The 15,183-nt window shown below is 42.7% G+C and overlaps 1 protein-coding gene across 2 annotated transcripts in view; it reads left to right on the top strand.

Moving 5' to 3' along the window:
* The first annotated feature begins 330 nt into the window (after positions 1-330).
* LOC311102202 (serine/threonine-protein kinase SIK3 homolog) overlaps positions 331-15,183 on the top strand; it is a 44,537-nt gene continuing 29,684 nt past the window's right edge. For both annotated transcript variants that reach the window (XM_084143457.1, XM_084143456.1), the window contains exon 1: positions 331-640. In XM_084143457.1, coding sequence (XP_083999583.1) covers positions 350-640 — 291 coding nt within the window. In that variant the 5' untranslated portion in view covers positions 331-349. The remainder of the gene's footprint in view (positions 641-15,183) is intronic.

Below are 15,183 nucleotides of genomic sequence, written 5' to 3'. Positions count from 1 at the left end.
GTCATTTTGCAGGCAATAAAGTATTTTCAGTGTCCATTAGAATGAGTTGAACCAGAGAGGTGGAATCCATCCAACCATGTGATGTACACTTGACAGACGTGTGAAACTGCACCGCTGTCTTCCCTGTTAAGAAACACACACAGACTTGCACTAGTGTGATAATGCGCAGTTCTGTCGTCAAGGCAACCGTTTCTGTGGATGAAGTCATTGTTACGCTGATAGTTGCTATAGTTACAACCTAGAGAGGGCGCTGCGGAGGGGCTGTGTACGTAATATGACGCAGGGTGGGGGCGTGCCCATGATGCGCGCTGCGCAAGGCTGGTTGTTGTTCCCGCAGAGAGGCGAGAAGATGGCGGCGGTGTCAAGCGGAGGTGCATCTGGGTCCGCTGCGGCCGGGATTACGCACTCTACCCGACCGGCCCACGCAGGCATGGGCGCCCAGAACCGAGCACAGCCATCCTCTGGGATCAGCCACTCCAATCGACCTACCCCGGCTGCGGGGTGCATCACCAACCCTGGCCACCCCTCGTCCGGCAGGCCCCCCCTAGCCCGAGTGGGCTACTACGAAATCGAGCGGACCATCGGCAAGGGAAATTTCGCCGTTGTTAAATTAGCAACACACATCATCACTAAAGCAAAGGTAGGATGATTAATACGATGCTTTTGAAGGGGATCAATTTCAGGTTGTCAACGATTTGTACTCATTTGACTGTGTTATTGCTGTCACTCTCACCCAGGCTGAAGATTGGGCCTTCAGGCTTGAGAGCGAGTAACGTTACAATGGCTATCCGCTTTTGGTCGCAGTGCGGGGGTGTAAACATGGGGCATCATAAGCAATCATTCGCCTTGTAGTTTTTCCTATGAGTTTTTCACATTATAGAACCAGTTTTAATGTAAGAAGGACAGCGGGGGTGACATGTCTACGGAGATGACGGTACGGCTGGGATGGATGAAAGAGGAGAGGGGGGCTTCGAGCGTTGACTGCGTTAGTTAACTAACCAGCTATTTTTGGCATGATGTATTAGTTAGGTAGAATCACAAGCATCATGTCATCAGTAGTTTACATGTGTCATTAGCAAGCAACTACCTATATATTTGTGAGATTTTGAAGTGAATGTTCCTTTGGCAAGCTAGTTAAATTGGCTAGGTAGTTAATTTAAAAAACAAGCAGGCTTGACAGGCAGTAAACATATTTGCTGGCTGGCCGGCCATATCTTATCCCTAAAAATGTGTTGACTAACAACGTATTTTCTCACTGAAGAAGTTGCCATGTTTTTCATTTTCTCATGGTTTATATATTTAATTTAGAGGGTGGTGGTGTATTCAAGGGCTGGTATTTTAGTTTGTGCCAGGTTATGTGGCATTTTCATTTGAGTATAGGCAAAGGCTATGGGAAAATTTGCTGCCTCAGATATGTTAAAGCCTATTGATATCCCTTTGAGTGTACTTATGCTGTTGCGGAGTGTGGGCGTCTGTAGGCAGATGTGTTGCTGGCAGATAGGCACTGGAGACTACATACCTTGTTTGTCAATATTGAAACAAAAACCCATAATCATAGTAGTCCCAACTTTTACCTACATATCCTTTCTCATCCTTATAGCTGAGAGACCTTAGCATGAACAGTAGGCTACTTTTTTTTAATCCACATTTGCCTTTACACAAATTACCATTCAGTTTTATTTTCCCAGGTAAACCTCTCTGATTCAGAGGGGTTGGGTTAAATGCATTCATTTGTACAACTGACTAGATATCCTCCCTTCCCTTTCTATTTTTCCTCTCAATAATGACCTGGGTGACCAAGGAGTAGAGCAGGCCAACTGATAGCCTACCCACTCTGGCCATACTGTTAAGCCTGTGCCAGTGCCACTAAGCTGACAGATGTCCTACTAATAAGACTGTGGATCTGCAACACGCTCTTGGAATTGAACTGAGGCCAGAGTCATCAGAGAGGGATAAACATAAGGCTACCTGTAAGGGCATCACGATTGTAATGTGTGTGTATAAGACAGAGAACACTTCACTACTTCTTTGTGTGTTGTGTGAGGGAGGCTGACTATTCTGATAGATTAACTCACATGGTGACATGGAACATGCTGAAAAACACATTAGGCTATAGCCTAAGCAACTTACGCTAAGCTACATAAGTTGGGAAAATGTATTTATAGGGAATCACATATTAGTGCCTTAAAGTTACATAATGATAGATTGATAAAACACTGACCACAAAAACTACAATCTCTCCATTGTTAGGCCAAGTTTTTTGTTGAGTGATACTTTTGCAGAGGGGGACTCCACACACACCCTGATATTTTTAATTCTACTGGATTGGTAGAATGGATTGCATTACTGCAATTTGAAAATGACCCTTTCTAGGCAGAGGTCATCGTCATTGCGAGAATTACATTTGAATTCTCTCATTTAATAAATGTATAAATAAGTATGCCACACTGATTCAGGTCGAAACACACATGAAACATTCATGGACATTTGACTAGCTAGCTAGTTTTTCCTGGGAGATGAACATTGGGTTGTTATTTTACCTGACATGCATATGGTCCTCTTTTTAACTGGTTCTTTGTAGAATTTTGACCCAGAGTCATACAAAATCGGGTGTTTCTCTAATCCACAGATAAAAAGGGAAACCTAGTTCATTTTTAGTTGGTTATCTTTAATTCATCTCTCCTCGTTTTGAAAGTTCAAGCATTCATATGGTAGCGCGTGCAACGTGGTTTGCGTGTAATGTTTGGAGGAAGTAGCTGGTCCAAATATGATTGTTTTGGGTTTGTCATTAAATGTACCACCACCCAAAACCTGTATTTTCTTCAGTTTTTTACCCCTCCCATTGCATCTTATGAAGCATGACATATTTTTGACAGTTGACAGCCAACATGCTTCAGGTTCACCTGGTTTGTATCTACAATTTAAATGGGACTAGCTAATGTTTTTGAAAATAGATGCTCAAGCATTTGAAACCAGTGCCTTGGTGCTGCCTTCTCACCAACTCAAGATTATAAATGCTGATATTTGTGTTCATGTTTATGAAATTCAAAGTCCAAACAAGGGCATGTTATGCAACCAAAGAGCTACTGATGTCCGGATTCAAGAGAAATTGCATGATAATGGAAAAATAAACAAAGAAAGTAGACTCTTCTAGCTACATCAACTACATTTCTACTGAATTCAAACAGTAGCCTATCTATTAATGTTGCTCACATACATTGACATGACACCCTCCCTAGCAGTCAGTTAGCCTACGTAGAAGTGAGCCATTTCAGCATATTTGGACAGATCATCGCACCGCACACCTTTTCCACCAGCATTAGTCATGCCTAACCACTGGTGTGAAAGACGAGCTATAGCTCAATGCTTCGGTCTGCAACGCCAATCAGGGAGGAGGGGTTTGTGGAGCTGTGGTGTTAGACTGAGCCAAGCGTCACAGCTCTGGAAGAGGGACAGTCCGAGAGCCGCTAGGGCAGACCTGACACGCTCGGGACGAGGTCAATAACAAAACACACACACACACCTGAATAAAAAAGTGTTTATAAACCTAAATGTGTCTGCCAGCTGACTAGCTCCCTCCTCCTCCTTATCAGAAGACGGGGCACCGTCAGACAGGTATGGTTAAAGAAGGCAGCCGGCGTGCTCTGGCTTGTCTGCGGTGCATAGCGTGTCTCCTCATGTTACACTGTATCTATCCAGACTTCTTCTTCCGCTACCGCCGCCTCCTCATCTTAGATTTGCATCGAAGAGGAGGAGCAGCAGCAGCCACGGTGGTCAGGCAATGTTAGATAACGGCCCTAATGCACGTGTCGCGCCGTGATTTCATTAGTATTAATAATTTGACAATTGTGGTGTTGCTACTTAATAAATGTGCAAAAATGTATACAAACCTGTTTTTGCTTTGTCATTATGGGGTATTGTGTGTAGATTGATGAGGAAAAATATATTTTCAATCCATTTTAGAATAAGGCTGTAACCTAACAAAGTGGGAAAAAGTCAAGGGGTCTGAATACTTTAGTATGAAAAATGTATGCCCTAACTGTAAGTCGCTCTGGATAAGAGCGTCTGCTAAATGACTCAAATGTAAAATGTGTATCTATAGTGTGTAGCTATATGGCTTCATATCTGAGTAGGCTGTTTGGTAGAAGGCTAGCTAGATTATGGTGAGAAAACATCCTCACTCATACAGTAGACCAGCCATTCTCAACTGGCGGTCCGGATCCCAACCCAGAACGTGTTCAATACGGACCACGGGTCCAGAGTGAAAAATACAAAATAAAACTAGGTGGGTTTTTGACCCCTGGTATCATATAAACACACAAGACATGGAAACATTTGTAGAATTGCAGGAAATGAGCTTAAAACAGAAAAAATCTCTGCCCTTGCAAAATGTGTAGAATTGCAGGAAATTAACTTTAAAACTGCAACATTTTCTCTCCGTCAACAACAGGGCTGTGAACAGTTTGAGGTCACATAGGTTACGAGCTGGGGGTTTGTTAGTACGCCGATAATTGACGATATCCTTCCAGACTTTTGCCACCTAGGACATTTGTGACCGGACCTTCTCAAATAGTACTTGAGTACCCTTGCTGTAGACTATTCCTTCAGCTATTTAATTGAACATTAGGTCTTACTTTTTTGATAGTCACAGAGTTGATACCATTGTCCAAACTCACCCCCTTTACCACAGAGAAGTTCCTAGTAAGAGTAATAGAAGATAATGGAAACTTTCTCCTACATTCAAGTCTTACTGACTATGGTCTGGGTCCATGCGTTGCAACACTGTATCATCAGCTATATTTAGCCTCTTGACTAATAGCCCCACGGCATCGCCTGTCCGCGTGTGCCAGTCCGGCCAGTCCCCTCCTCTAGAGTCAGTTGGCAACATCGACGACATGATGCGTCTTTCACAGAGACGTACACATTGGAGTCACTTAACTTTAGTGTGTTCAACGTCACACTCCCCGGGAAAGGTAATTCCATTCGAATCTTGTTGGTATCCATAGCGACATTGACCCTGTGTTGGTGAGAGATGGAGGACTACGGAGACTTGATGCTCGTCATGACCCCTCCATGTATGGAGCTCAGCTGCATTGGCTGATATCAATATCCAACGCAAACTCTGTCTACAAAAAAACTATTCTCATTGGTTCTCAAATGGAGGTGCCCCATATTATCAGATGGAGGTTTTATCTTATGTGGGTGGTTTAGTCAGATGGAGGTTTTAGCCTGTGTGATCTTGGACATTAAAGCAATAAGGCACTAGAGACTGTGGTAGATCGTGAATAGGCTATATCATGTTTATACACATGACTGGAACACAGACTCAGCCAATCAGCACCCAGGACTGGAACTACCAATTTTCATGATACAGATTATCCTCTGGGTTGTATCTGTTGATGTTTTATGCCTCTTTACTCATCTCGGTTTTGTTCGTTTGCTTAGATTTTAGAAAGACTGCGTTGTCTTCTTGATTTTCCCAATGGTCCATTTAGGGTATTGGCTGCCTCATTGATGAATGAGACCTATTCACGGTTAAAATAGCACATGCGCTCCTGATCCGCACATGCATGAATAGGCCGATAATTTGCTACACACACTCACTCTACAGTACAGACACATACAGGAACATCTGAACGTAGTAGACTTATGACTTAGCTGAGGCACCCACATGTGTGACACACACACACACACACACACACAACACAGTCTTTCGCTCTCCCTAGAGGAGTGTGTAAAGCCTGTGGCTCTGCTGTGTGGTTGAAGGGCAGGGTGACCGTTTGTTGGTAGCTAGCACGTGTTAATACGACGATGCCACAGCCGCCAAACTGTTTCCCCCCCTCCGATGATGAGAATGTTGAGCAGAACGTTGAGCAGCAGGAGTGAGGACCTCCCGCATGCAGCGCTGCGTAATGTTGCTGCTGAAAGGAACAAGCAAAGGAAACTAACAACATGGGTTGAATAAATGATGCAGGCTTATTTGTGTGATCATGTGACACTTACTGCACACGTTAACCTCCACATAGGGAGCTTGATTGCAATAGAAGGGCAACCCTCTACAACAGGGAACCCAGCGGGCAAAGCTGATAGAAATGATGTCATTATAACCTGTTTATAGGCTAACTATTTCTTGTTGTTAACTGGTTGTGATGATGTCATGTCAACCATCTTTAGCCGGTGGAAATGTGAATGTTTTTGATTTATTTTCCTCCCCGTACTAGAACAATGTCACACTGATCATCTCTTGGTCTTGGTCTAGTCTCAGATGAGGACACAGCCCTGGTCTCTGTCGGTTAGTATTGCTCCTGAGCTAAGCGGCTTTGGGCCTGACTGACTGCTGCACTAAAGATTCAACTTTGACTATCCTCATTGCAGATGGCTGAGATGGTAGCTTTTTGGCTGTGTCTTTTAAAATGCTCTCACCTGTTAGCCTACTTACTGGTAGCCCACATGATATTGTTATAGGTTAGGCTAAATCCACACATTTTTATATATATTTTTAAATTATTTATACACACATGACACCATCACCAATATGTTTCATTTGGTTTGTGTTACATCATTTTTATTCCATCTTTGATCTCCAGATTGCGTTTTAGATTTTTCATATTCACCTCTCTGAGCTCTCCACAGTCATACGCTGTTATATAAAACATCAAAGGAATTTCATGACGCCAAAGTCGTCATATGTATATGAAACTCTCGTCCGCATTCCGTTGATGTACTTCTCAGCAGCACAGTCATTGTTTAGAGTGCCTTGCCCCAAATAATCCCAGTTTACTGGTCTGCTTGTGTTGTAGGCCTAACTATCTCACCTGTTCATTTTGTAGGCCACTTGCCACTTGGTCCTGGTTGCTAAGTATCAGCAGTGGCGCGGTGCTATGGTTAGGTCAACAGTCTTGTGATCGCAGGGGCTATGTGACACTTCAGCTTAACTGACTCTCTCTGTATCCATATCTTTCAATGGAAAATTCCAGAGTAATGCAAGCCAGACACGTCACCCCTCCAAGTTGATTACTGTAACTATAACTGTACATTAGAAAAACCAGCCAATAGTTCCAACTACAACTGGCCATTGAATTGAGTGTGTGAGGAAATGAGTTGTGCTAGTCATTAGGATAGCTTGTCCAAACTCCTCTGTGTGCTCAGCTTATCAGGCTTGCCAAATGATGTTCTATCAAACATGTTGCTGGCACCATCTTTTTGTAGGCCAGCATAGCTCTCTTCCAGTTTTGATTTCACGCCCAATTTCCTTATTTTGAGTCCATTTGCATGGAGAGGGACTTGATGTTCCCAAAGTATTGGGTTTGTGGCATGAGACCGGGAGTGTGAACTCACAATGCTTCATGACCTTCCTCCCTCATTTGGGACTTTCTGTTTTTACTGTATAATACCAATTGTGTGGGTTGTGTTCATTCTGTGTGTAGTGTGTGTGTGTTTTTCGAGTGTGTCCCTGCTCCAGATGTTGGGCCTCGTACCCACGATGCGGGGGGAGAGAGATTACATCAATACAGCTGGATGACTGCCAGAGCAATAATAGCCCAATGAAGCTTAAAATACCACAGAGAGGGACATGCACACAGCCCTACTGAGAAAGATGGACCCAACACACACACACACGCACACACACACACAGGGTTCAATGCTAGAACACCATGTGCCTGACTCTTCCTTTTCCTGTCCGCTAGCCGGAAATGGGCCTGCAGCTTGCTTTCATATGGCCCCATTCTATTATCTCGGCCAACAACAGAGAGGGGGAAGAGGAGCTTCAGAAATAACTAGTATTCCCAGAACGCGAAGCCAGCTCACAAGGAGGTTTAGGCATGTGTGAGAGCAGGTTTTCATCTCATTCTCAACAGATCACCGCATTACACTGTTAACGGCTAATTTATTCATTCAAACCTGACGTCGAGCTGACACGTCACAGTTATTGGTAAAAGTAAGCACCGTCAGAATTGATTAGATCTGCATGGTGTCAAACTCAATTCCTGGAGGGTCGTGTGTTTGCGAGTTTTCGCACCTCCCTTGTACTTGATTAATCAATGAAGGTAATTGATTAGTTAGAAACCCCTCACCTGGTTGTCTAGGTCTTAATTAGACACGAAAAGGAAATAACAAAAACAAGCAAACACATACAGTGCCTTCAGAAAGTATTCACACCCCTTGACTTACATTTTACATTTACATTTTAGTCATTTAGCAGACGCTCTTATCCAGAGCGACTTACAGGAGCAATTAGGGTTAAGTGCCTTGCTTAAGGGCACATCGACAGATTTTTCACCTAGTCGGCATGGAATCATGTAGTAACCAAAAAAGTGTTAAACAAATCAAAATATATTTTATATTCTTCAAATAGCCACCCTTTGCCTTGATAGCTTTGCGCACTCTTGGCATTCTCTCAACCAGCTTCATAAGGAATGCTTTTCCAACAGTCTTGAATGAGTTCCCACATATGCTGAGCACTTGTTGGCTGCTTTTCCTTCACTCTGCGGTCCAACTCATTCCAAACCATCTCAGGTGGGTTGAGGTCGGGTGACTGTGGAGGCCAGGTCATCTGATGCAGCACTCCATTACTCTCCTTCTTGGTAAAATAGCCCTTACACAGCCTGGAGGTGTGTTGGGTCTTTGTCCTGTTGAAAAACAAATGATAGTCCCAGATGGGATGTTGTATCGCTGCAGAATGCTGTAGTAGCCATGCTGGTTAAGTTTGCCTTGAATTCTAAATAAATTACAGACAGTGTCACCAGCAAAGCACACCCACACCATAACACCTCTTCCTCAATGCTTCGCGGTGGGAACTACACATGCAGAGATCATCCGTTCACCCACACTGCGTCTCACAAAGACACGGCGGTTGGAACCAAAAATCTCCAATTTGGACTCCAGACCAAAGGACACATTTCCACCGGTCTAATGTCCATTGCTCGTGTTTCTTGGCCCAAGCAAGTCTCTTCCTCTTATTGGTGGCCTTCAGTAGTGGTTTCTTTGCAGCAATTTGACCATGAAGGCCTGATTCACACAGTCTTCTCTGAACAGTTGATGTTAAGATGTGTATGTTACTTGAACTCTGTGAAGCATTTATTTGGGCTGCAATTTCTGAAGCTGGTAACTCTAATGAACTTATCCTTTGCAGCAGAGGTAACTCTGGGTCTTCCATTCCTGTGGCGGTCCTCAGAGCCAGTTTCATCATAGCGCTTGATGGTTTTTGGGGCGGCAGGTAGCTTAGTGGTTAAGAGAGTTGTGCCAGTAACCGAAAGGTTACTTCAAGCTCTGTTAAGTTGATTGTTTATCATTCCTAGACAACCGTTTTCAAGTCTTCTCATAGATTTTCATGCAGATTTAAGTCAACTGTAACTTGGCCACTCAGGAACATTCACTGTCTTCTTAGTAAGCAACTCCAGTGTAGATTTGACCTTGTGTTTTTAGGTTATTGTCCTGCTGAAAGGTGAATTCATCTCCCAGTGTCTGGTTGAAAGCAGACTGAAGCAGGTTCTCCTCGGATTTTGCCTGTGCTTATCTCCATTCTGTTTATTTTTTATCCTGAAAAACTCCCCAGTCCTTAACGATTACAAGCATATCCATAACATGATGCAGCCACGCTATGCTTGAAAATATGGAGAGTGGTACTCAGTAATGTGTTTCATTTGGGGGGTTTGTATCATTTGATTTACACAACATGCCTACCACTTTGAAGATGCAAAATATTTTTTATTGTGAAACAAACAAGAAATAAGACAAAAATACAGAACTTGAGCATGCATAACTATTCATCCCCCAAAAGTCAATACTTTGTAGAGCCACCTTTTGCAGCAATTACAGCTGCAAGTCTCTTGGGGTATGTCTCTATAAGCTTGGCACATCTAGCCACTGGGATTTTTGCCCATTCTTCAAGGCAAAACTGCTCCAGCTCCTTCAAGTTGAATGGGTTCCGCTGGTATACAGCAATTTTTAAGTCATACTACAGATTCTCAATTGTATTGAGGTCTGGGCTTTGACTAGGCTATTCCAAGACATTTAAATGTTTCCCCTTAAACCACTCAAGAGTTGCTTTAGCAGTATGCTTAGGGTCATTGTCCTGCTGGAAGGTGAACCTCTGTCCCAGTCTCAAATCTTTGGAAGACTGAAACAGGTTTCCCTCAAGAATTTCCCTGTATTTAGCGCCATCCATCATTCCTTCAATTCTGACCAGTTTCCCAGTCCCTGCCGATGGAAAAACATCCCCACAGCATGATGCTCCCACCACCATGCTTCTCTGTGGGGATGGTGTTCTCGGGGTGATGAGAGGTGTTGGGTTTGCGCCAGACATAGCGTTTTCCTTGATGGCCAAAAAGGTCAATTTTAGTCTCATCTGACCAGAGGACCTTCTTGCATATGTTTGCAGAGTCTCCCACATGCCTTTTGGCGAACACCAAACGTGTTTGCTTATTTCTTTCTTTAAGCAATGGCTTTTTTCTGGCCACTCTTCCATAAAGCCCAGCTCTGTGGAGTGTACGGTTGAAAGTGGTCGTATGGACAGATACTCCAATCTCCGCTGTGGAGATTTGCAGCTCCTTCAGGGTTATCTTTGGTCTCTTTGTTGACTCTCTGATTAATGCCCTCCTTGCCTGGTCTGTGAGTTTTGGTGGGCGGCCCTCTCTTGGCAGGTTTGTTGTGGTGCCATATTCTTTCAATTTTTTAATAATGGATTTAATGGTGCTCTGTGGGATGTTCAAAGTTTCTGATATTTTTTTATAGCCCAACCCTGATCTGTACTTCTCCACAACTTTGTCCCTGACCTGTTTGGAGAGCTCCTTGGTCTTCACGGTGCCGCTTGCTTTGTGGTGCCCCTTGCTTAGTGGTGTTGCAGACTCTGGGGCCTTTCAGAACAGGTTTGTGTATATGTACTGAGATCATGTGACAGATCATGTGACACTTAGATTGCACACAAGTGGACTTTTTTAACTAATTATGTGACTTCTGAAGGTAATTGGTTGCACCAGATCTTATTTAGGGGCTTCATAGCAAAGGGGGTGAATACATATGCACGCACCACTTTTCCGTAATTTATTTTTTAGAATTTTTTGAAAATATTTGTTTTTTAAATTTCACTTCACCAATTTGGACTATTTGGTGTATGTCCATTATATGAAATCCAAATAAAAATCCATTTAAATTACAGGTTGTATTGCAACAAAATAGGAAAAACACCAAGGGGGATGAATACTTTTGCAAGGCACTGTATCGTCCAACCCATAGGGTATCTCACTGCACCCTCATATGCCATATCTTGAAATATGCAAAAAGATGGATTAGAAGTACATTTACATTGTAATACTTCTGACATCCAACTATCTAACTCCGCCCATCATTTTTGGACTTTATAGCATTCCCAGAAACCATGGATTATCAGTGTTGCCACGTTCTCGGTTTTCGAGCAAAATTCGGCTACTTTGAAAACATTGTCGCGGGGGAAAATGTATTGGCTGCGGGTGTTGGGTTTTTGGGCTACTTCTTAATTGCACCGTTGCCACCATTGCATTGCTTTTAAATATATACACTACTGGTCAAAAGTTTTAGAACACATACTCATTCCAGGGTTTTTCTTTATTTTTACTATTTTCTACATTGTAGAATAATAGTGAAGACATCAAAACTATGAAATAACACATATGGAATCATGTAGTAACCAAAAAACTGTTAAACATATCAAAATATATTTTATATTTGAGTTTCTTCAAATAGCCACCCTTTGCCTTGATGACAGCTTTGCACACACTTGGCATTCTCTCAACCAGCTTCATATAGTAGTAACCTGGAATACATTTCAATTAACAGGTGTGCCTTCTTAAAAGAAAATGTATTTCCTTCTTAATGTGTTTGAGCCAATCAGTTGCATTGTGACAAGGTAGGTGGAGTATACAGAAGATAGCCCTATTTGGTAAAAGACCAAGTCCATATTATGGCAAGAACAGCTCAAATAAGCAAAGAGAAATGACAGTCCATCATTACTTTAAGACATGAAGGTCAGTCAATATGGAACATTTCAAGAACTTTGAAAGTTTCTTCAAGTGCAGTCGCAGAAACCATCAAGTGCTATGATGAAACTGGCTCTTATGAGGACCACCACAGGAATGGAAGACCCAGAGTTACCTCTGCTGCAGAGGATAAGTTCATTAGAGTTACCAGCCTCAGAAATTGCAGCCCAAATAAATGCTTCACAGAGTTCAAATCACAGACACATCTCTACATCAACTGTTCAGAGGAGACTTTGTGAATCAGGCCTTCATGGTCGAATTGCTGCAAAGAAACCACTACTAAATGACACCAATAAGAAGAAGAGACTTGCTTGGGCCAAGAAACACGAGCAATGGACATTAGATCGGTGGTAATGTGTCCATTGGTCTGGAGTCCAAATTGGAGGTTTTTGGTTCCAACCTCCTTGTCTTTGTGAGATGCGGTGTGGGTGAACGGATGATCTCCGCATGTGTAGTTCCCACCGTAAAGCATGGAGGAGAAGGTGTTATGGTGTGGGGGTGCTTTGCTGGTGACACTGTGATTTTTTAAAGAATTCAAGACACACTTAACCAGCATGGCTACCACAGCATTCTGCAGCGATACGCCATCCAATCTGGTTTGGGCTTAGTGGGACTATCATTTGTTTTTCAACAGGACAATGACCCAACACACCTCCCGGTTGTGTAAGGGCTATTTTTCCAAGAAGGAGAGAGATTGAGTGCTGCATCAGATGACCTGGCCTCCACAATCCCCCGACCTCAACCAAATTTAGATGGTTTGGGATGAGTCGGACCGGAGAGTGAAGGAAAAGCAGCCAACAAGTGCTCAGCATATGTGGGAACTCCTTCAAGACTGTTGGAAAGGCATTCCAGGTGATGCTGGTTGAGAGAATGCCAAGAGTGTGCAAAGCGGTCATCAAGGCAAAGGGTGGCTATTTGTTTAACACTTTTTTGGTTACTACATGATTCCATATGTGTTATTTCATAGTTTTGATGTCTTCACTATTATTCTACAATGTAGAAAATAGTAAAACCCTTGAATGAGTAGGTGTTCTAAAACTTTTGACCGGTAGTGTGTGTGTGTGTGTGTGTGTATATATATATTTATTTATTTCACGGTGACCTGCTGCTGCTGACTACCAGACTGTGAGTGAGTGGGGGAGGTCCGGAGGGGGGGGTGTGTGCGCGTGTTGAGAGCACTGGTTGAGAGAGTGCTGCAGCAGAGGCAACTGAGTCACAGAGACAGAGCAGCACGCGCACACGTCGTGACAACTTTTTACCAGTTGTAGGTAGGCTATTTAGATTGGTAATTATGGAGACACCCTTTTTCCATAAAACATTTACGCGCTAGAACTGATATAACAGCTAAAAGCATTGGAAAACGACTTTAGGCGCACTAGAGCTCTTTAGATAAGTTCGCTCAGAGGTGGTTTAACGTAAACGGCATTCTAATGTTGACTTTTCTCATGGGTAACCTTATCAAGCGAAGGGTTTTATTCATGATCAATTCTAGCGTCTGGAGTGCTGTGCCAGTGGAAATTTGAAATGGAAGTTATTGAACTCTATCGCGTGCTTGTGTTATGGGAAAAAGTTGACAATGAAAATGACATTAAATAGCATCTGTTGGCTATCAAGTAGGCTATTAATTTATATTCCATTTATAAGCTACTGTAGCCTACCATTTGATACAATAAATACAGTATGTTGAAATGACTATCACTGGAGTCATTGCAAATCAATTTGTGCCACTTGTGTAGCCTACCTGGAGCTGGGAAACTGATTTTAATAAATAGCATATAACTCAGTTTGTTGTTGTAGCCTTGTGTTATTATGCAATTATTAATGGCCATGTTTAGTTAATTAAATTGGAAGTTATTAATTATGATCATGGTCACAGCTCTATTGCAAATATATCATTCTCCACATTTAATGTCAGTTTCATTGTGGACTTTTCCCTGAAATGAGATATTGGCATGTTGGCCTATCTGGCTGTAGGCTACCTGCATCTAGGTCAGCAAACCATGGCAAAATTGAATTGCAATTATAAACCCAGATTTTAGTCAGTAGCCTATGCCTATTGAAATAACAAGTCAATCTCGCAAATAGGCCATTTTATAACGGTTTGTAGTCTTAACAGGATTTATTTAAGCAATAAGGCCTGAGGGGGTGAGTATATGGCCAATATACCACGGCTAAGGGCTGTTCTTAAGCACGGCGCAACGTGCCTGGACACAGCCCTTTGCCATGGTATCTTGGCCATACACCACAAACCCCCGAGGTGCCTTATTGCTATTATAAACTGGTTACCAACATAATTAGAGCAGTTAAAATAAATGTTTTGTCATACCCGTGGTATACTGTCTGATATACAACAGCTGTTAGCCAATCAGCATTCAGCGCTCAAATCACCCAGTTTATAATTACAATGATAAACTGGGTGGTTTGAGCCCTGAATGCTGATTGGTTGAAAGCCATGGTATATCAGACATGTACCAAAATAACAAAAACATACTTTTTACCAGTTTATAACGGCAATAAGGCACCTCTGGGGTTTGTGGTATATGGCCAATATACCACGGCTAAGGGCTGTATCCAGGCACTCCGCGTTGTGTCGTGCTTAAGAACATCCCTTAGCCGTGGTATATTGGCCATATACCACACCACCTCGTGCTTTATTGCTTAATTATAAACTGGGTGGTTTGAGCCCTGAGTGCTGATTGGTTGAAAAATGACAAAAACGTACATTTTACTGTTCTAATTATGTTGGTAACCAGTTTATAATAGCAATAAGGCAACTGGGGTTTGTGGTATATGGCCAATATACAGTACCACGGCTAAGGGCTATGTCCTAAGAACAGCCCTAACCGTGCTATGTTGGCCATATACCACACCTCCTCGGGCCTTATTGCTTACTCATAGCAGTCCAAACAGGTTAAATCGACATGTCGATATTCCTTCTTAATTTGCTCGATAACATTATGGAAAAAGGGTTTATTGGATAAATGTGGCAAGTCCTTTCTTGCTGCAAATAAATTTGGGGGGCTAGTTTTCAGGGCTTGTGGGTGGGTTTTCAGAGGTCATTGGGCTAGAGATTTGAGCTAGACCTGGCAACCCTGTGGATTATTGAGTCATTGTTAGTTTTACACTGAAGACATGACGTTGTGCTGTAGAATTTGTGAATTTTGTTTAA

The sequence above is a fragment of the Coregonus lavaretus genome (assembly GCF_964263955.1).
Source record: "Coregonus lavaretus genome assembly, chromosome: 26".
In the NCBI taxonomy this organism is placed as follows: Eukaryota; Metazoa; Chordata; class Actinopteri; order Salmoniformes; family Salmonidae; genus Coregonus; species Coregonus lavaretus.
The sequence above is the reverse complement of the archived record's forward strand: the minus strand, read 5'-3'. Positions and strand labels throughout refer to the sequence as shown.